The 19,874-nt window shown below is 47.6% G+C and overlaps 1 protein-coding gene across 2 annotated transcripts in view; it reads left to right on the top strand.

Moving 5' to 3' along the window:
- ADGRB1 (adhesion G protein-coupled receptor B1) overlaps positions 1-19,874 on the top strand; it is a 285,153-nt gene that overhangs the window by 155,938 nt on the left and 109,341 nt on the right. For both annotated transcript variants that reach the window (XM_061447600.1, XM_061447599.1), the window contains exons 14-17: positions 353-496; positions 3,442-3,517; positions 7,972-8,074; positions 9,265-9,308. In XM_061447600.1, the coding sequence (XP_061303584.1) occupies positions 353-496; positions 3,442-3,517; positions 7,972-8,074; positions 9,265-9,308 (367 nt within the window). The remainder of the gene's footprint in view (positions 1-352; positions 497-3,441; positions 3,518-7,971; positions 8,075-9,264; positions 9,309-19,874) is intronic.

The following is a 19,874-nucleotide window of genomic DNA, read 5'->3' as shown; positions in this document are numbered from 1 at the left end:
TGATTATTGGAAGCTGGGAGGACAAACCGAGAGTTGCCTTGCCCTGTTCTTCCTCACACCTTCTTGACAGCAGCTACTGGCCACTGCTGGAGACAAGAGCTGGAGTAGACTGACCAGGTTTAATGCAGGCAGGTCCTTTTCAATGAACAGAGGCATGAGTCCTAATAGCTTGTGTCATCTTCTTTCATACATAGACATTACCTGAAATAACATCACTGCTATAGCTATCAAGATCAAACCTCACTTGTTCTGCTCTCTGATTTCCCACTATTGCTTCCCATGGGTTTTTCAGCACATGGGAATGTATTGAGGCTGGTTATGCTTATTGCTTTTGTTCCTCGCTTCCCTCTAGTCCTCGGCATTCACAAAATGCCTGCTAATGCAGCAACTGACATCACCTTCCCCATGAAAGGCTGGAGGGGCATGGTGGACTGGGCCAAGAACTCGGAGGACAAGGTCACTGTCTCCAAGAGCATCCTGTCTTCAGGGCTGACAGGTAGGCAGCACAACCAGGGCACTCCGAAAGAAAATGTCTTTTTAACTTCCATTTGGTTGGTCTTCAAATTGTCCCTTTCTGTGGGCTGGATTTGCCAACAAAAGCTTGATCACCAAAAGCATTGCTGAATGCAAATAAGACTTTTAGATATGACCTGACCAAGAATCAAACCTAAACTCCTTGCAAAAGTTCAGGAGCAGGTTTAGGACCTGGATGTGGATGTGTATCTTCTAAATAAGCAACATATTTAGGAAAGAGCAGGAGCTGACACAAAAAGTCAGGTCAATGCCGCATTGAGGATTGCTTCTTCCAAGGCTTCTGAACATGGGAAGAAATGGAAACATCCCTGTGTTGCTGGGTCACTCTGTCATTGATGCATGTGGGTGCTGAGCTGAGTCTGTAATCCTCTGTGGGCTATGTTGGGTGCTGAATGGAGTCTCTCACACCTCCATGAATATGCTGGGTTACAATTAGTGGTAGTGAACAGTGGCTGCCTTAGTGGGTACCCTATAAGAATGATAAACCAGTGCAAGAAAGGAAGGTGCTATAGGGCCATGGTTCTGCCACCTATCAGCACGGCCATGTAGGCAAACAATGCTGTAGATGGACTCCAAGACTGGATCTAGCTCTGATAAGGCCGCCTAAGGGTAAGCAGTGGGGGGTAAATGCTGGGCTGAGTAAGTGGGTAAGTGCTGGGCTGGGGTAAGTGCTGGCTGAGCAACCAATGGGTCTGGGTCTTCTGCATGGACAAGCTTTGCTAGACTGTGGATTTACGGCAGATTACTGCCCTCAGAAATGAAATGCATGGGCATTTATCACTGAGGTCACTGACTCCACAGGAGAAGGAGGTAGAGTGTGGAGTGGAAGTGGGTGCATCAGTCAAGCTGATCTGAAGGACTCGGGGATGCTCTGCTGGAGCCTTTACCTGGATGGAAGTCGCAGGAACCAACACACAGTGCTCATCTTGTGGCAGAGAACTTTAGTGTTAGACAGGATTGAGCCCTGACTTTTTAAAAGCAGGACCCTTAAGTTGGGCCTATTGCTGGTAAATGGTGGGTTCTCCTTCTAGATGCCTTGGTGCTTGCTGTGGGCGGTCCTAGTGGCTTGATAGAGCAAGGTGCTGGCTGCTGCACCAGAGACTGTGAGTTGTTGCTGTCAGAAGACCTGTGGTCTTTTTTTCTTGTACCAGGAGCTCTTGTCATGGGCTTCCCTATTAGGGATGGAAACAATGCAGCCATCATTCCTACTTGGGGAGCCTGAGGCCAAGAACAGCCAAGTAACACCCCAAGGGTAAACAGTGGCAGAACAAGGACCACGTCAAGCACTCCTTGTGTTTGATTGTGCCTTGAAGACAGTGTTAACTCCCTGGGAGAAGTTGGGGAGGGTTATTACAGCTTGTCTGAGGATGTTGTGGAGCCTTCACCTTCGAAGACCTTTAATCACTTGTTGGAAAACTGCTGGCACCAGACATAGGCAGGGCTGATCCTAAGGGGCTGAGGAGTGGCCTCATCTGCTGCCCCATGGTGCTGTTATCCAGATTTCTCTTAGAAGCATCCTCACACAGAGCTGTTGTAGGGGCCTCCAGCAGTAGTCAATGTGGAAACCAAAGCTAACATCTACCCTGAAGACCCAACCTCCCATTGGTCTTCACTTCTCCATGGTTTCCTGCATACTACCCATGGCTCTGTTGTCTCCTACACTGGTAATATCATTTTGAGGGTTTACTCAGTGTTTAACAGTAGAGATGCACCTCTACTAGTTGTGATCCTCACCTTTCTTTGGCTGCAGGGAATAGGGGCAATTAGCCACCTCTGTTACAACCAGGATCCTTTGCCTTCTTGGGAGGGTGCTGTGATAACCCAGGGTTTTTCATGCTCACAGTCTCATGGGAGCGCACATTGCTTCTGTGAATGCCCTACTGCATCTTCTGAGCATAAAGAGGGAAAACCTTTTGAAGGCAGCAGGATCCTTGTTTGCATAGGGATTCATGGGAAAGGCCAAAAGGCTGTCCCAGCTTTCCAAAAGAACTGAGGCTTATGTGATTGCTCTGCAAGCCTGTCTGTCAGTATCTCCTGGTTATGTTTCCACCAGCTATCCCAAACCTGAGCTCGCTTTGACAAAGAGGAAGGTAGGCATGCAGAGTTGTGTTTGCTCTGCACCGATGGAAAGGGAGCTGTATAAATTCAACTACGGTACGAGACATCAGAGAAGCCCCTCCTCAGGGTGATTCCCCTTCTTCAGCCTTTGTTTTTACCCAGTCATTTGCTTTTTCTCCCCCTTCAAATTTGGCTTCAGGGCTGCCTCCGCTGCTTGTGCTTTATATGGGGAAGATCTTGCTGTTTTCAGCTGGACACCATGATGCAGAAGGGGACAAGGAGGAGAAGGAGTTCAAATGATGTGCCCAGAGGTCACACAGATGATTTAGAGGCTCATCTGGGACCATGACCTCCCGAGGTGGTACATGAGTTGTGGGGTCACACCAGGCACACTGGGACATCTCCCCTTCTTGGCTGCCCTTGTCAGCCCAAATGCAGCTCTTCTCTCTAATGGCTTGATAGCTATGGACGGGTCCGAATGCCTCTGGGTGGCTGCAAGAGACCTTTCTGCCCTGCAGATTCATCTGCTGTGGTGCTGTCGGAGGAATTAGTGGGTTTTCTTAATGGGGCAGCATCAGAACAATCATTCAGGATGAGTGAGCCTTGTGCGAGGGCAGATGCCCAGGGTGCTGGGTCACCCCAAAGGCGCTGAGCCCTTCCTTGGTGCCAATGGAGATCCGGTGTGGTGGCAACAGGCACTGCATCCTACCATCATCACGCTGGCATTGGCCATGTCACAAGAGACCCCTCTGTGCAAAGCCTGATCCTTCAGCTGGGTGTCCCATGGGGACCAGTGGCATCCCAATTGTCTCAGTGCTGTTATCTTCCCTTTCCTTTGGTGTCCTGCAGCATCGGATGATTCCTCCGTCTTCGTGGTGGGGACCGTGCTGTACCGCAACGTGGGCAACATCCTCTCCCTCCAGAGGTAAGATGGGCTGCTGGGGAGGGTGAGTAGCTGAGGATCAGCTTTCCCAATGATCCCTTTGGCTGCAGAGCCCTGGTGTTCCAGGGAAAAAGCAGGGTATGACAAGACAGACTTTGACTTGCAGCGCAAATACATTGACCCCATTGACTGATGCTGTGTGTTCAGGTAGGGACAGGGTCATGCATCACAGACATCACTCACGGGAAGGTATCCTCCATCCACATGCAACACCATGCACCCCAGATATGAGGGGAGGCACAGTGCTGTTGCCACTGCCACATCTTTCCCTGCATCCTTTTGCCCTCCAGGAATGGATTCTCATGCTGCCCTCCTCATCCCAAGGGATTCTGGGGAGGCTTGACAGATGGGGAATGCTCAGCTGCCCCGATCCTCCCAAGCTGCTGGGGAGGTGCCAGCCACGCTGAGCCCTCTGAGAGCATCACAGCAAAAGACAGGCTTGGGGAGAAGAGAGGAGAGCAGCAACACGCCTGGCTGCACATGTCTACCATGTTCCAGGCCTGCAAACTGCCTCAGGCACTGAAGCTTTTGTGCTCAGCTCTCCCCTTTCTTCTCTCCTCTCCCTTTCTTTCTTGTTATCTCCTTCTCTTTTCCTTAAAGCTGGTACTGAGGCAGTAAATCAAGCATCCTAAGGCACCTTCTAAATCTGTTCTGCACTGATTAGCGTGAGCCCATTTGCCATAAACACCAGGGCATCTCTCCTCACAGATAATCATTTAAATACCTACAGATTTAGCACTGACAGTGGCAAAAGAGCTGCGAGTGAGTGCAGAGGGGAATTAGCAAGCCAGCCAACTGTATTCTGTAATATCTTCCATTACAGCAGTGGGAATTAGATCAGAAGGGCAATAAACATCATTGGCTCAAATGATCCAGTGGTATTTCAGCTTCCTGTGGCCAAGCAGTGAATGAGCTCTGATAACCAGCAGCCACAGCTTCCAAACACTATTCCACCAGGAGACCTGATTTAAGACATTCCTTAATTAAAGGGCAGTCCCTTTTTGAAAGAAATTCAGAGTCCTGGAGAGTAAAAGAAATACAGAAATAAAAGAAGAAGCAGCAGCAGAATTGTACCTCTTACTCCACTACCGTGCAATGGGCACAGCATTAAAAATAACCATATAGCTGTATAGCACCTGCTTATAGGGTAAAAACACTTCCAGCCACAAAGGAGAGCAGCTGTTCCTGGGTACACGTGAGCAAGAAGGACCCAGTTCCTGGGTTCGACCATGTTGATTCAATTCAGAGTGATGTTAATTTAGCTCAGCAAACAGCACCAGCTGAGCCGTTCCTGATTGTCCCCATTTACCTCCCCCAAGCAGCAAGTCCTTATCTGATCCACACATTACTCTGTCCTCTCGGATGCAGAGAGCCCTGTGGTTTTTGCAGCTGTGACAACTGGGATGGGATACACACAATACCTGATTTGTCAAGCCAGGGAGGTGAGTGGTGCTCGGTCCCATATGGACACTGATGCAGAGGACACGGGCAGCAGCTGGAGAATCAACAGCCCGGTACCTGACATCCCCATGTACCAAACAGCACGTTTACAGCTGTTTATGAGCCCTCTGAGCTCATCTGAACTCCTGTCCAAGCCACATCTTGATGTGTTTTGCTTTGTTCCCAGAAGCTGGATGGCAACGTGCTGTTAGGAAGGACAACTCATCTTCCTGAAAGATTCCCCGTGACGCTGAGTCTCTTGCCTCCCCCAGCAAGCTGCTCAGATGCTTTATTGCCTTCTCTTCTAGGAGATCATCTCTTATTTTAAGGCTGAATTTGTCTGAATTTCACTTCCAGGCACCGAGCCTTTGGGTGGGCGACTGAAAACTCCCCCACATGCAGCAAACCATCAGACATGCCTCTCAGCATAAAACTTTTGTCTGATTTTCTAGCCCCTGGATCAATTTTGTGTCTCTCCTTTGAACTGTTTCCCCATCTCAAAGTGGGATTGAACCCAGCAGTACAGCGGCATCCTGAGAAGAAGGGGTGTATAGAGATGTTTGCTTCATCTCCTTGTTCCCATGCAGGATCCCTTTGGTCCTTTCTGTCACAGCTCTTTGCCCTGAAGTCAGTCTCCCTGGGTTCATTCTGGGCCATGGCTCCCCAGAGCACAGCCATGCTCTACATGCAGACTTTGCACCCTCCAAGCTCAGATGCACTTCCTGGCTCTTAGATGCACCTGGATATTTTCTGGTTCTGCTGTGACTACCTGGCCATTAAGAAACCTTCACAGTCTGCACTTGCAGTCCAGAAACCAGCTGTATCCTGGGCTCATAAATCAGCAGGTCAAAGGAGGTGATCCTGCCCCTCCGCTCTTGTGAGACCCCACTTGCAGCACTGTGTGCAGTTCTGGTGTCCTCAACATAAGAAGGACATGGAGCTGTTGGAGCAAGTCCAGAGGAGGCCACGAGGATGATCAGGGGCTGGAGCACCTCCTGTATGGAGACAGGCTGAGAACACTGGGGCTGTTCAGCCTGGAGAAGAGAAGCTGCGTGGAGACCTCAGAGTAGCTGCCAGTGTCTGAAGGGGGCTATAAGGATGCTGGGGAGGGACTCTTCATTAAGGACTGTAGCAACAGGACAAAGGGTGATGGGTTCAAACTGGAACAGGGGAAGTTCAGGTTAGATATAAGGAAGAAGTTCTTTACTGTGAGGGTTCTGAGCTGCAGGCACAAGCTGCCTGAAGAAGTGGTGAATGCTCCATCCCTGGCAGTGCTCAAGACCAGGTTGGACAGAGCCTTCTGTCCAACTCATTTCCCTTCATTAGGGACTGTAGTGACAGGGCAAGGGGTAATGGGCTCAAACAAGGGAAGTTTAGATTGGATATAAGGAAGAAGTTCTTTACTGTAAGGGTGGTGAGGCACTGGAATGGGTTACCCAGGGAGGTTGTGAATGCTCCATCCCTGGTGGTGTTCAAGGCCAGGCTGGACAAAGCCTTGGGTGACACAGTCTAGTGTGAGGTGTCCCTGCCCATGGCAGGGGTGTTGGAACTGGATGGTGTTAAGGTCCATTCCAACCCAAACCATTCTGTGTACTAATGACTCACCATGCTGAAAGATCAAATGCTGCTGCTGCTTTTGTTTATCCCATCAATTTTCACCTGGTCCACAGGCTTCAAAAGGTTGTTTCTTTGTCATCTAGGCTGCTCGTGCAAATATTCAACAGCACTGAACCACAAACTGTCCCTTAGAGACAACAGATACTAATGAAGACATGCACTGGTGTTTACTTTTCAGCAGCTCCCATTTTTAGCCTATCTGCAGCTGCCTACATTTCAAAGCCTAGAGCTGATATTTACTCCCACTCACTTCCCCCTTTACTTTGTAGACTGATATTTGTGCTTTATTGCTTCTTTCTTCTTTTTTCTTTTTTTTTTTTGTGTGCTGTTTTCTAAGGAAAATGTGTTTTGGTTTTTTTCTTCACCCTGCTAAAAATGTTATTGTTCCCTCTGGTGCTTGTGGAATAATGGCTTCTAAGCACCTACTATTGCTGTTAAGCAAGTGCAAATCTTTTCCACCTAATTCTTCTATAAAAGGAAGATAAGACCCTGAAAGAAAGCTGAAAATTTTGCCAATGCCTTTAGATTCGGTGAAGATTCGGATAAGGAAAGGTTTCCTTCATTCATAGATGCCAAAAGGGCTGGGAGCTGCCTGATGCTGGGTACCACTCTACAGCTGACTCCTTCATGGTTATCTTAGAAGGGCAGCATTTTCAGTGCTTTTTGTGGGGACCTTTCACTTATTTAAACACCCAAGTCTTTTCCTGCTGCAGAAACACCAGGAACCCTTATGTATTTAGATGTTCCGTGGCCAGAGAAGTGCCTATAAAGGCTTTGGCCTCAGTATGGGAAGTATCTCCTCCCTTATTGCTTCTCCCGACAGCCAGATCTCCCAGGGCTGCCAGATTTATTGGAGTATTTGTCTGAGCACAGACATTTAGACATCAACAGGAAAGGTCTGGCCTCTTTCCACTTGCTTTTAATCCTCAGAGAGTGGAGACAATGCTGCCCCATGGATATGCTGTTAGAGGTACCATGTCCTGCCTGGCATTTACTGCAGTGCAGCCTTTAAAAGGGAAAACAGAGGGGTCTTTTGAAAACACATGAGTTCTGATTCCTCATGTCAGGGACTGAAAATGGGTCCAGGACCATTTTATTCCTGGGATAGATGCAATCTATAAGTCCAGTGGCTTTGTGGTTCATAGAATGATCTGATTACTGGAGTAATAGATGTAGGGTGGCTATGAGGGGAGCTCAATGGGCAGAGGATGGCGTCCATCAGCAGCAAGTGTCTTTGATGGTATTTTAAAGTAATGGGGCCAACTCTTGCACTGTCTACACTAAAATTTGTACCACCAGTGACAAATGCATTGGGATTCACTGCTCTGCAGAAGTAATTCAGTCTCCTTTAAAGCATTTCTTTCCTCTCTTCCTCTTAGAAACGGCACTGTTCTGAACTCCAAAGTCATCTCCGTGACTGTGAAACCATTTCCCCGGTCTCTCCTCACCCCCTTGGAGATTGAATTCTCCCACCTCTACAACGTAAGTGTTTCCTGGGAACCTGCACCATCCCATAGATGTCTTTGCTTCCACATAGCAAGAATGTGTTGGTGCAAGGAAGGAGGAGGTTTTGATGGGCTCCTAAGACCTTTTTGCCAATATAAGACCCTTCAGTCTCCCTTAACACAGCCTGATGAGGCACTTGGCTTTGCTCTGAGATTAGGCTGGTGTTGGTTGGTCCTCTTGTTGCTCACTGCCAAGGATGCATTGTATGGGTCAGCCTTGAAAACCTTCCTTACTCTGTGCTCCTTGCTCAGGCATTGCCAATGCAAGAGGAGGGTGACAGCAATTCTTGCACAGGGAACATGGGAGTGCTTGTTCCAAACTCACACCACTTCATTGCGGGCATAATCAAGGGAGAATACCTGTGTGCTAATTAAAACATGAGCTATGTCCCTTCCTTAGGAAGGGAAAGGTTGTTTCTATTAGTACTTGCGATGTTCTTTGCAGTCTTCAGCTACAACTGGAGACTTGTATGTTATTGTTGTGATCAGTGCTTTGAAAGGCAGTGGAAGATCCCCTCTAGGCTGCCCTGCTCAACCCTAAACAGATATATCATAGATACTGTATGTGATGGACATTTACGTACCCCAAGGCCTGTTCCTGTGGATTTCAGATGCCCTCCTGAGGCTCTGCAACATGAACATTAGACCCGCTGTGTCTTTGCTTTGCACTTTCCTTGAATGACTTTCCAGGGTGGTCTAGGGCAGCCACAGCTGGAGTCAGTGGTAAACCTCTTCTAGGGGGCTTTAAAGACACCTGACCACTTCCTGAAGGGATATGGCTCTTCTGAGCACCATGTCCCACAAAAACACATGCTGTATTTGACCCACTTTCCAGAAGGGAGCAGCAAAAGGATTCTGTGGGAGAGGAGAAAAAAGGAAGAAAGTCAGTAAATTAAATCAGGAAAGATACAGACAAATCCTTCTGCGTGTTCTGTTGATGCAGAACAAACTGAGGACTGTTTCAGTCTTGCCTTTCAAGCCAGGGATGAAAGAAACTATTCCAAGGACTGAGATCTGTGATTGCCCATTTGGTATATCGCAGACGCACCATGCTTAGAGTAGTGGAAGCTGTTCTACAGGACCTCCATATTTAACTGTAGTCTCCCCAAACATCAACAGCAGTTCCCCACTGATTTGTTTCATTTTCCCTTTCTTGTCTCCTGGCAGGGAACCACCAACCAGACCTGCATCCTGTGGGATGAAAATGATGGGTGAGTTCTGTGGGTTTCTCTTTACTCTTACTTTGGCTTTTTGGGTGAAAACACCACAATTTTAGCAGTGATGTGGCAGTCTGTCTCAGCCCTTGCTGTCTCTACTCGTGGTTTTTGCTTGCGTCCACCTTCAGGGCTGGCAAAATCCTTTACCTTGGTAAGGAATGCATCCCTTCTGATTGTGTATTTTAGTGCAAGTTGAGCTGGGTCTTATATTTAAAGATGTTGTCAGAACAGTTCATGAAGGACCCTGTATGCTGGGAGCATCCTATGCCTGCACCAGCAAAACGTCTCTCAGTGCCCTAACAGAGATGCTCATGTGTGCTTCTGCTCACCGGGAGGAGTGTTTGCATTTGTCTTTGATGCTTTGGACCCCAGCCTACATTTTGCAAAAGGGGCCTCTTATTTTGACTCTTCTAATTTTGGATTTCCCCACATGAGGAATACATGAAATGAGAGCCAGGTCTGTGGAGTCATCCACGGATTGCCCTAAATTGAGCTCAACATAGCAGAGCTTGGCTCTCTCTTTAGTGCTCACCCCAAATTGTGCACCATAAGGAGAGTAATGCAAAATCAGAGCCTGCTGTTGCAAATATGGCCTGCAGTGATGAAGTATGTGTTGTACTGATGAGTGTATGATATATCTATGTGATATAGTACAATGATTTCTGACAGGATTTCTGCAATGACTGGTGCTGTTCAGGAGGTTTTGGGTGATGTGGTTATGGTCAGCAAGGGAAAAAGAAATCCCAAGTTACCACAAGCAGTTAGGATCATAAATCCCATGTGGGATGTAGCTGTCAGAGATGTGCACCTTAGAAAAGTACACACTGAAAGTGTGGTCTTAAATCCTGAATGAGCTTGACAAGGATACGAAGTGTTTGATTTAATGGTGGTTTTACTTCATTGACTTTTGTATCTCAGTTGGAGGACCGACCTGGCTTCTTCTCTGCTTACAGTCAGTTTCTCTCCTTGGGATTTCATGCTTTTGGCACATACTTCTGCATTCATTATTATTATTTATTATTATTATCTGCAGCATCTGAAAAATGAATCTATTCTTTTATGCTCCATTAAGTAGCATATAAACAAAGAGGCAGGCAACATATTTACAGTCAGCTTACTGTTCTTGTTGGTCTGTCATTAATTTCCTATGTATGAGTGGATCCAAAGCAAAGCTGAAGAACTGAGAGGGAATTCTGCTTGTGAAATCACACCCGTCTTGTAGCAGAATCAGTCCCTGTGCCTGTTGTAGTGAATATTGCTCCAGCGCGAGAAGATGGTTGGGATGCAGGAGGCTATGGTGGCCCTATAGGGCAGCATGTAGATACACCCTTAAATAGGGTTCTATTGCATTACCTATATGCCAGAGAGCACACTGAGCCTGTAGGCAAGCCCAGCATAGAGGTTTGTGTAGAGATGGGCAGGCTCAGGAGGTGGCATGGATAGGACCTGGCCTTCTCTGCTAAATCTGTTGTCTCTTCATGTTGGAATACAATTAAAACACTTGTCTACAAATGCATTTTTGGCAAGTCAAGGCAGAAGTTGGAACCAACACCTCTTCTGCTCTGCACATCATCTCATTGGTTTTGGCTTTCTACATGCTAGAGAGAGGGTTATGTCCAGAAGGATGGAGGGGTTTCCCTGCCATGCACAGAGCTGTTTTTAATTAGCTGTTATCTAAGCAAGAAAAGAGCAAAACCCAGTTTGCACATGGTTGGATCTGAAGGGAGAGTGAGGGCATTTAGGCTGAGTACATATCTGCCAGAGCTGGCACTGAGATGTGCCTGGTATGAGAAAGATGAAGGGTTGCCCAATGCTGAACGTGGCTTGGGAGGCTTGAATGCTATTGCTGATCTGGAGGCAAAACAGTGCCCAGTTCAATGTAGCCACATCTGCTTTGCCCTGGAAGGTCTGGCTTCTCTGCATTTTTACTTCCAAGGTTTGGCAGCTTGTTCAGCTTCCTGTTGTCTCTGTGGGAGTGCAGGGTATTAAGAATGTGTTGTCTTTAATCCTTGCATTATCGTGGCATGGAAGGATGGGCTCAACACTAAGAGTTGAGAGGGCAATTTCTTGGCACTGATCCTGTGATTCAGTTCTCAAGGACAGTTTCCAAATTTCAGCGAATTGGTTGTGCACATGTTGCTGTTAAGACTCTGCTTTCTCTGTGTGTTGATGGGTGTGTGCGTGCACGCCTGCAAGTGCATTCAATCAACACTTACAATCTCAAGCAGTTGAACCATCCAGAATGCTGATGTCAGCAGATTTTACTAGGGGATGTTCCAAAGCTAGAACTGATTCTGTTCTGGCAATGGGAGCTGCCAAGGTGTTTGTGCAACATCTTAAAGCTTATTTGTTACTAATATCACCTCCTGGGAAAACCTGAAAGCCTAATAAAAGGCAAACTATGCAAACCCTCTTCTCCAGGCTTGAACGGTCACCTTGAGCTTGAATAACACTGTAGCTGTCAAGGGTTTTTCATCACGGTTTTCACAAAATCATAGAACCATAGAATGGTTTGGGCTGGAAAGGACCTTAAGATCATCCAGTTCCAACCCCTTGCCATGGGCAGGGACACCTCACATTAGACCATGTCACCCAAGGCTCTGTCCAACCTGGCCTTGAACACTGCCAGGGATGGAACATTTACCACTTGTATGGGCACCCTATGCCACAGCCTCACCACCCTCACACTTCTTCCTTATATAGAACCTGAACTTCCCCTGTTTGTACCCTGGACCTGTTGCCTGGTGTGTGGTAGAGGTCATGACTAGTGATTCTGAGCCAGGGAACCCTGGGTTTCAGCCACACTTCTGTGGCTCCCCTTTTTGCTTCCATCATCTCCTTCCTGCCACCCCTCTCACTGAGTTAGAGGTTTTCCCACTGATCAGTCTCATAAGATGATTGTGCAAATGCATGAATCTCAGGAAACCCCATTTCCCAGCTTTAGCCAACTTAATGACCTTTACAGCCCCATTTTCCTACCTGTTATTCACCCTGACACATTTTCTGTACAACCCAAGCCAAGCTACCATGGCGTTGCTTGTTAGGAAGACAATGCTGTCTCCTAAGCTTGCTCTTTCTCAGGCTTTCCATGCTTCTGCTCCAAGGCTGGCAGGCCAGAGAGTCCTTCCCTATGTTCATAGCCATCATATGAAGCTGCAGATCCAAACTCCTCCTGATTCCAGTGAACCAGCCTCTGGATTTAACCCCTTGCAGCTGATGCGACCTAACAGGTTCAAAGGCAGGAAACTCAAAGCAATCCCAACATGAGAGCCCCAGCCTGTTCTTGCAGCCACCTGAGCTTTCAATCCCATCCAAAATGTGCCCAGCCCTTTAAAAGCCACTTAAATTCCATAGGCTTTGAAAGGTTGAACTGTAAAATTGCAATTAGAGCAGACAATTACCATGTGCCCATGTGCTTCCTCCAAGAAAGTGCTTCTGAACAGAGCACTTAAAAAGGAGGAAGAACCCCTGAGTGTTCATTCATTTGCATTTAGATAGATATTTAAGCTTGTAATATTAACAATGGAGTTTTGATTTATTAATCCCAGCCCCTCTCAGTGACTTAGATTCGTGAGTGGCTCCTTTCTATCTCTTTTCTCTTCCTCTTGCCCCCAACTCCTCATGTCATGATAGAAGAGGGGAGAAGATCAGGGACTAATTTCTGTTGTGTTGGGTGCTGCAAGTGTGATTAATGAGCATAGCGCTGGCTGGGTAAATTGAAAGTTGAAATGGGAGAATGATTTGGGTTTCTCTGGCTCTCCTCCAAGGGTATTCATCCGGTGTATTTATCAGCTGCTTAGCTCTGCTGAAGTTAAAAGCCAGGCAGGACCTGGCCTCCTACTCCCTCTTTCTAATGCTGGTACAGGAAGGAAGAAGCAGATAGATTCAGTCATAGAAGCATACAAGGGAAGGGAGCTTAAAGCTTACCCAGTTCCAACCCCTGCAATGGGCAGGGACACCTTCCACTAGAGCAGGGTGCTCCAAGCCCCTGCGTCCAACCTGGCCTTGAACACTGCCAGGGATGGGGCAGCCACAGCTTCTCTGGGCACCCTGTGCCAGCGCCTCAGCACCCTCACAGGGAAGAGCTTCTGCCTAAGAGCTCATCTCAGTCTCCCCTCCACCAGTTTAAAGCCATCCCCCCTTGCCGTATCCCCACATGCCCTTGTAAAAAGTCCCTCTCTATCTTACGTGCTTATGTTCTCGCGCATCACCAGGTTTGTGTTGCTTACCTGCCTTGCTCTGGTCCACAACAAGAATGCAACATGGCAATGGGAACAAAGGGACAGTTGCCAAAGTTTGTTGATAGTGGTGGCATCATTGCTTCGTGGCTGCAGTGGAAGATGCAGGGGCTAGTAAGTGTTACAGAGTAGTACTGCTGCCCCATGGGGATGATGAATCTGTGTGCTCAGACCTCCAAAGCTGGGGTTTGGTGTACTTTGAGAGCGGGATCAAATCAAATGCTGAGGACTGTAGTGAGATAGAAAGGAACAGTCAGAAGCCACTGAGTACCTAGAGAGAAAACATGAGCTTAGGCTGCCTGATAGACCCACAGTCACAGGTGAATGCCAGTTGTCCTCTCCAACCTTCCCTGCTTTGCTGACATCAGGGACTGAGCCAGCCAGCTGTGTCTTGTGTTTTGGTTCATGGTGAACACCAATACAGGTATGAAATCCAATCCTATACATGCAGAGGGTGGCATCCAGCAGGTCCCAGCCAGGGGACCCGTCATCGCACAGGGAATGCTTGCTCTTAAAGGATCTCCATGCTCCAGCCACCATCTATTCTCTGCTTCTCCATCTCCAAGAGGATCATGGTTATAGCTGGACATTATAATAACTGATCTTAAGGAGGCTTTCCACATATTTGCATAAAAGCTTTTTGCTCTTGGAAGAGAAAGTGTCTTGGGAGTCTGTGGATTTGATTCAAGAGCATCTCACTTTCCCTTGGGAAAGATCATTTGTCCCAGTAATTAAAGCCTTTAACCTCTCTAACTTGGGAAATATAGATCTCACTGTTCAGGAAGGTGACCCATGCACAGCAAGGTTAGGCATGGAGAAGATGAACAGTGCCTGAGCTAGTGGGACAAGGCTAAATCACGTCCTCCTGGCTCCAGGCTGGACCTGATGCCCAGCTGAGGTCAGGCAGAAATCTCCTGCAAGGGTTTATAACTTCATGGAGCAGTGTTTTATGGTGCTGCCAAAGTAGACCATCCATCTGTCCCTGTACAGGGTCCTAAACCAGAGCTCCTAGATGCTGAGGACAGTCCTGCTTGTCTGACAGTAACCGCTTGAGCTGCAGGGTGTGTATTGGTTCTTCAAGGGGATGGTTGATAGGGCTGCGTGGACCAAGGGCTGGCAGAACTGGAGGTGCTCATAAGGAATTGCTATCAACAGGGAGAGCTCTGCAGCTTGTTTCGTCTGGAACGACTCAGAGGAGCCCCCAAAACATCCTGGGAAGAGATGTCAATACAATTGTCTATGCTCTTTGGGGTGTTTATGGTCCAATCATCCCAGGAGTGCAGCTGCTTTGGCTCCAGTTCCTGTTTCCAGGGTGGAATGTGCAGTGTCTGATCTCCAAACTGTCTAAATTCCTGATTCCATGTCCATGTTCCATTACAAGCAAGTCATGCACTGATGCATGGTGCAAGGCAGTGTGAGGAACGGGACACTATGTAGGCTCCATGGGCTTCACCTTACTTGTGGAAAGCACCTAATACACTGGGTAAAGAGAAAGGAAGTTTTCTGTGCTTTCTGGGGCTACAATCCCAGTCTTGGTGGTAGCTCACTGCTTTCCTTTGGAAGGAAGGTACAATAGGTCCAGAAAAGTGTCACAGAGAAGGGCTTGTATCTATAGCATCCCATGGGCACTTTTTGCTCATCACAAGTTGATCCATCTCCCAGTGCCTGTCTTCTAAAGGAAAGCTTTCTGAAGTCAAGAAACTGCTTCCCTCCTCTGCTGTCCATCACCTACTGCATTAATGGCCCTGTTAGAACTGTAGATCAAGCACACAAGTAACAGCTTGTCTCTGCTGACAGAGACAGATGAGTCCCCCAGATAGAGACAGTAAGGAAAGCCTGCTACAGCCTCATGAGAAATCAGTGCACTTTTCTCCCCTTTGGACCCGTGTATGACACACTATATATTTTCTATTTTCTACTGCAACAACCCAGATGGCTTTGGGGGATCAGCGTTGCCAATGACATGCCCTTCATGTGATTCCATGCAGGGTGTCCATGCTGGGGTTGGCCAGTATCCCCATTCCAGCTCCACTGCTTTTAACCAACATCTTCAGTTTTAGCTCCAGCTCCAAATCTGCCTTTCCCACATACATATATATATATACACACACACACATATTTCCCACATATATATATACCTAGCTGCAGTGGTATTGAGGGGATACCTGTAAAAGAAGGCAACACTGTGCTTGCAAAGCCTGTCTACACAGGGGCATGCAGGGAAGTTGATCTGAATATTCCCATTAGTTCCCCTGTGCTAAACCCAGTTAAAAGTACCCCCTAATTCAGCCTGTCTGGCTGCACTTGCAGTGTGCAACCATTGGCAGATGAATTACGGTCCCAGGAGCCCCATTTCAGCCTTGGGTGAGAGCAGACAAAACAGGTCTCATGCAATGAAACACAGTCACACCTCCAGAGCCTTAGGATTTAGCTTCCCTGCTTGACCTGGGCTATAGGGATGCTGGAATTATCAGGCAGAACTATTCCAGAGCACTATTTTCCCAGGCATCTGCCTTACCCTGTGGCCATCTTCTCCTGGGAATACCTTGTCATTTGGGCTTAAGGTATTGCAGGAAAGAGGTGGTCCAGTTCCCTGTTAGCACAAAGGAGCTGGCACAAGGTCCCAGCAGACTACAGGGCTATGCCCATCCCCATTTAGGAGAGGAGTCACACTCTGGCCTTTACTGAGCTGCTGCCCAGCAGTCAGCACTGCCTGTGGGATTGGCAAAGCAGGAGCTGGCTTCTTCTCCAGCCCCTTTCACAGCACAGGATGCAGGAGAAGCTGAGCAACACGATACAGGGCTTCTGCTGCCTGCCAACAGAGCATGGTTTAATGGCTTTTGACAGAAGGGAAAGGGGAAGAGGAGAGAGGATTCAGAGGCTTTGAATCAAATGCTCCAGCTTTTCACTTGCTTCCCTGGTAAAGGGGTCAGGAATACGGGTGGAATAAATTAATTCCCTTTATAGGACTGGCAGAAGCCAGACCTGGAGGATGGAAATGGGTATTTGGCTCAGTGGTGTGATTCCCAGCCTCAATTCAGTGCTGAGTGTGTACTGTGAATCAGAGAACCATGGGATTCAGGGTGGTTTGTGTGTCCATGCATGTGTGTGCTATGTATTCATATAAAGGCATAAGCGCAAGGATGCAAAAGGGTGAATGTGTGGGAACGAGTGCTGGTGCCTGCATGCGAGTACAAACACACACTAGTGTGTTTCTGTGTGCAATCAGGGGTGTTGTTGGTGTGTGTCACACATGAGGTATGAAGGCATCTGCAAGTGCAAGCATTTGTATGCAGGTGTTTGTGTGTGGACAGCACAAATGTGCATGTGTACAGAGTACACCAGTACCGGAATAAAGCTGTTAACCTAAACCATCCTTTATCCATGTAATAAGTCATGTGCACAATGCATGTCTAAATGCATGCAGGAGCTATAGAATGTATGTGTGTGTATATGTGTGTGCGCAGGGGGATGTGCACCCACAAACCTCTGCACTGCATTCTGTGCATGCCATCCTGGGGCTGCATGCTTTGCCTGCATCCTGCCTGCTCTCTTTATTTACAGCTATTTGCTCTGAAGCCGAGATGCTCTTTACTCACATTCCCTTTGCAGATAGGAAGGGACAAGTTTAGCAGCCACATGCCCTTCAGTAGCCATTGGCCCCAGGCTGCTGATGGCTTTCAGGGGCATGTGGTGGACATGCATCTTGAATTCTTAGGTTGCATGAAGGGACTTCATGTCCACCCCTTTGGTGCATTTCTGCTGCATTTCACTTGGTGCTTGGCTGCGTTGTACCTCATATGTGCTGAGAATGTAATAACAGACCACAGGCCTCTGTATGTGCTGGTGGAGAGCTCTAATTCACAGCTCCAGGCCTTTTAGTGTAGGGGAAAAAAGGAGGCTAAGGAAGCTTGAAGCCTGTCCTTGGTGTGCTCTAACTCCAACAACTCGATAGTGGATAGGGCGTATCTCTGAAGCAACCTCAAGGCAAGCTCAGGTGCATGGGGGAAACACATGCACTCACCAGGATGCTCAGCACCCTCTGTGTGTAAAACTTAGAGTAGTCACTGTTTCTCCATGGTTTTTTCTGCTGGATTGATTTTATTCTCCATTTATGAGAACAAGAAAGCCCGTTTGCAAACAGAGCAGGAATACCCAGGTGGTTCTGCCTCTAAACCTGCAGATCCTGATTATATCAAACCTGTATCCTCGGGAGCATTTGGCTTTGCTGGAAGCTGGGGGCTGCAGAAGTGTGAGGAAGGAGGTGTGTTATAACCACAAAATCCAAAGCAGAGGTAGATGCTAGGTAGATAATCATCAGGTTACATCCTATGTGTGCGTTAAGAAGACAAGGAAAAGTATCCAAATCAGTCTTCCTTTTCCAACTTCCCTTTTTTGCAAGACTGAAGCAATTTCAGATCTTCTTAAACTTAAAAAGAAGTTCAGCAACATCTTAAAATGTCTCATTTTGAAGTGAATCCATGAACTACATTTGCATGCAAGCCAGAAACACCCACCATGATCATAATTTTAGGCTGCTTAAATTTGAGGGGCTTGGTATCCATGTAAGAGTTTGTTCTTTATTGACTGGGCTGAAGAAAACCCTCTTGAGTTGGTATTCTTGGTGTGTCTCTTGTCTGCTGTGTGAATCAGTCACAAAAAGCCACCAGCACTTATTCCATAGCCGAGGCAATGGGTTGCCCCACAGTGAGGAACCTAACTGGGGTGTGGGAGAATAGGGAATATTGCCTCTTCCAGTCCCAGATACCTTGCAGAGCTCTCGTTTTCGTGATGGGAAATGGTCAAGGTGCAGAGACAGGTTTATGAACCTGTGGCATTGCTCATGGGTGGGTAGGACTGATGGATGTGGTGGAGAATTGCAGAGAACTGGCATGCTGTGAATAAGGATGGGGGAAGTTTGGCCCTATTTTTGAAGAGGAGAAAAGGGCATGCTTTTATTTCACCTGACTGCTCATGCACTGCATTGGGAGATGAAGTGTTCTGCTCAAACACAGCAGTGAAAGGAGGACACAGTGCCCAGGCTACAGCCTTCATCTAATGATGAACTTTCTATGTGTCTGGGTAAATCAGTGTAAGCTTTGTGCCTCAGTTTTCCCTGAGCCTGCTGTGCTAACAGCATCAGACAGCTCTCCTAAATGTCATGAAATCTTGGAGCTCGGAGCTGCATTAAGTGATAGTAAATAGGAAAAAATAAGCATTAATATTTATCACTGAGAACTGATGATCAAAACATGAGCGATAGGATCAAACTGGTCATCCGCATAGGATGAGCTCATGTCGCATCCTCTTCTGCCCATCATGCCTGGGTTGTGTGAGCAGCAGCAAGTACCACAACGTGAATTAGAGTCTTCACAATGCAGAACAGGACGAGGGATGCTCAGGGCAATCACTGCAAGGCTGAGCGCGTGACGGCACGAGACACCAGCCTGTGCATCCCACTGCCTGAGCTAACGGTGGCCTCTCAGCTGCGTGGTAAAGCAGCTTAACAAATGCACACAGCATCCAGCCCACTCTATAGCTGTCTCTATGTAGAGCACAGCAGTTTCTCCCACTGCAGGGACAATCAATGTCTTGCAACCAACCTACTGACTGAATGGGGAGAGTAGGGGAAGGGAGACCCATAGGGAGATCCACAGTGCTGAGCTCTCCTGGAAGGCAAAGGGCAAAGCTCTCCTCCTGAGGAGGACACATCCTTTTTGCCCTGACCATTAGATTTATTGGGATCCACTTTAACCCTCAGTTTGGAGCTGCAGGAAGAAAAATAACTGACACAGCAAAGTCAGAAAGCCCCATTATATGGCATATAGTGATTTTCAGAGTTGTCAAGGCCCTTTCCAGGGCTTTGCAAACACTTTGATTCGATTACAATAATGAGCCTTTGGAACATGTGTATTAATCTTCCAGAGCTGCTTTCTGCTTTAGGTCAGAACTGCCTCTCAGGGTGGTTTAATGTTGATGGGATGGTAAGGCAGGCAGGGGGGTTGCTGCATGCCTCTGATGGAGACCCATAGAACAAATTCACCCTCTATCAGAGCCTGGTTCTTGGCTTGGTGGCCTTAAGCCTGACCCAGCAAAAGTCTAAATCTTCCTGAGGTGAATCCTGCAGGTTTCATCCCAGTGTTTCTCTCTGGTGCAGGCAGCAAAGTGGGTGGGAAGTACTTCAGTTTCCCTCAGCTTTTGCTGATATATTCACCCTACTGCTAGCTAAAACCAAATTGGAAAGGGTCATAATTGCATTGATGAGTTATGGGCTCAAAACCCTCACTGCTGTCAATTGCAGGTGGGGAAGGAGAAAGAGAAG

The sequence above is a fragment of the Pezoporus flaviventris genome, unplaced genomic scaffold, assembly GCF_033815535.1.
Source record: "Pezoporus flaviventris isolate CSIRO_AGI_PZ_B2104156 unplaced genomic scaffold, CSIRO_AGI_Pfla_v1 ptg000007l, whole genome shotgun sequence".
Lineage (NCBI taxonomy): Eukaryota > Metazoa > Chordata > Aves > Psittaciformes > Psittacidae > Pezoporus > Pezoporus flaviventris.
Note: the sequence above shows the minus strand (reverse complement) of the source record. Positions and strands in the feature narration are given on the sequence as shown.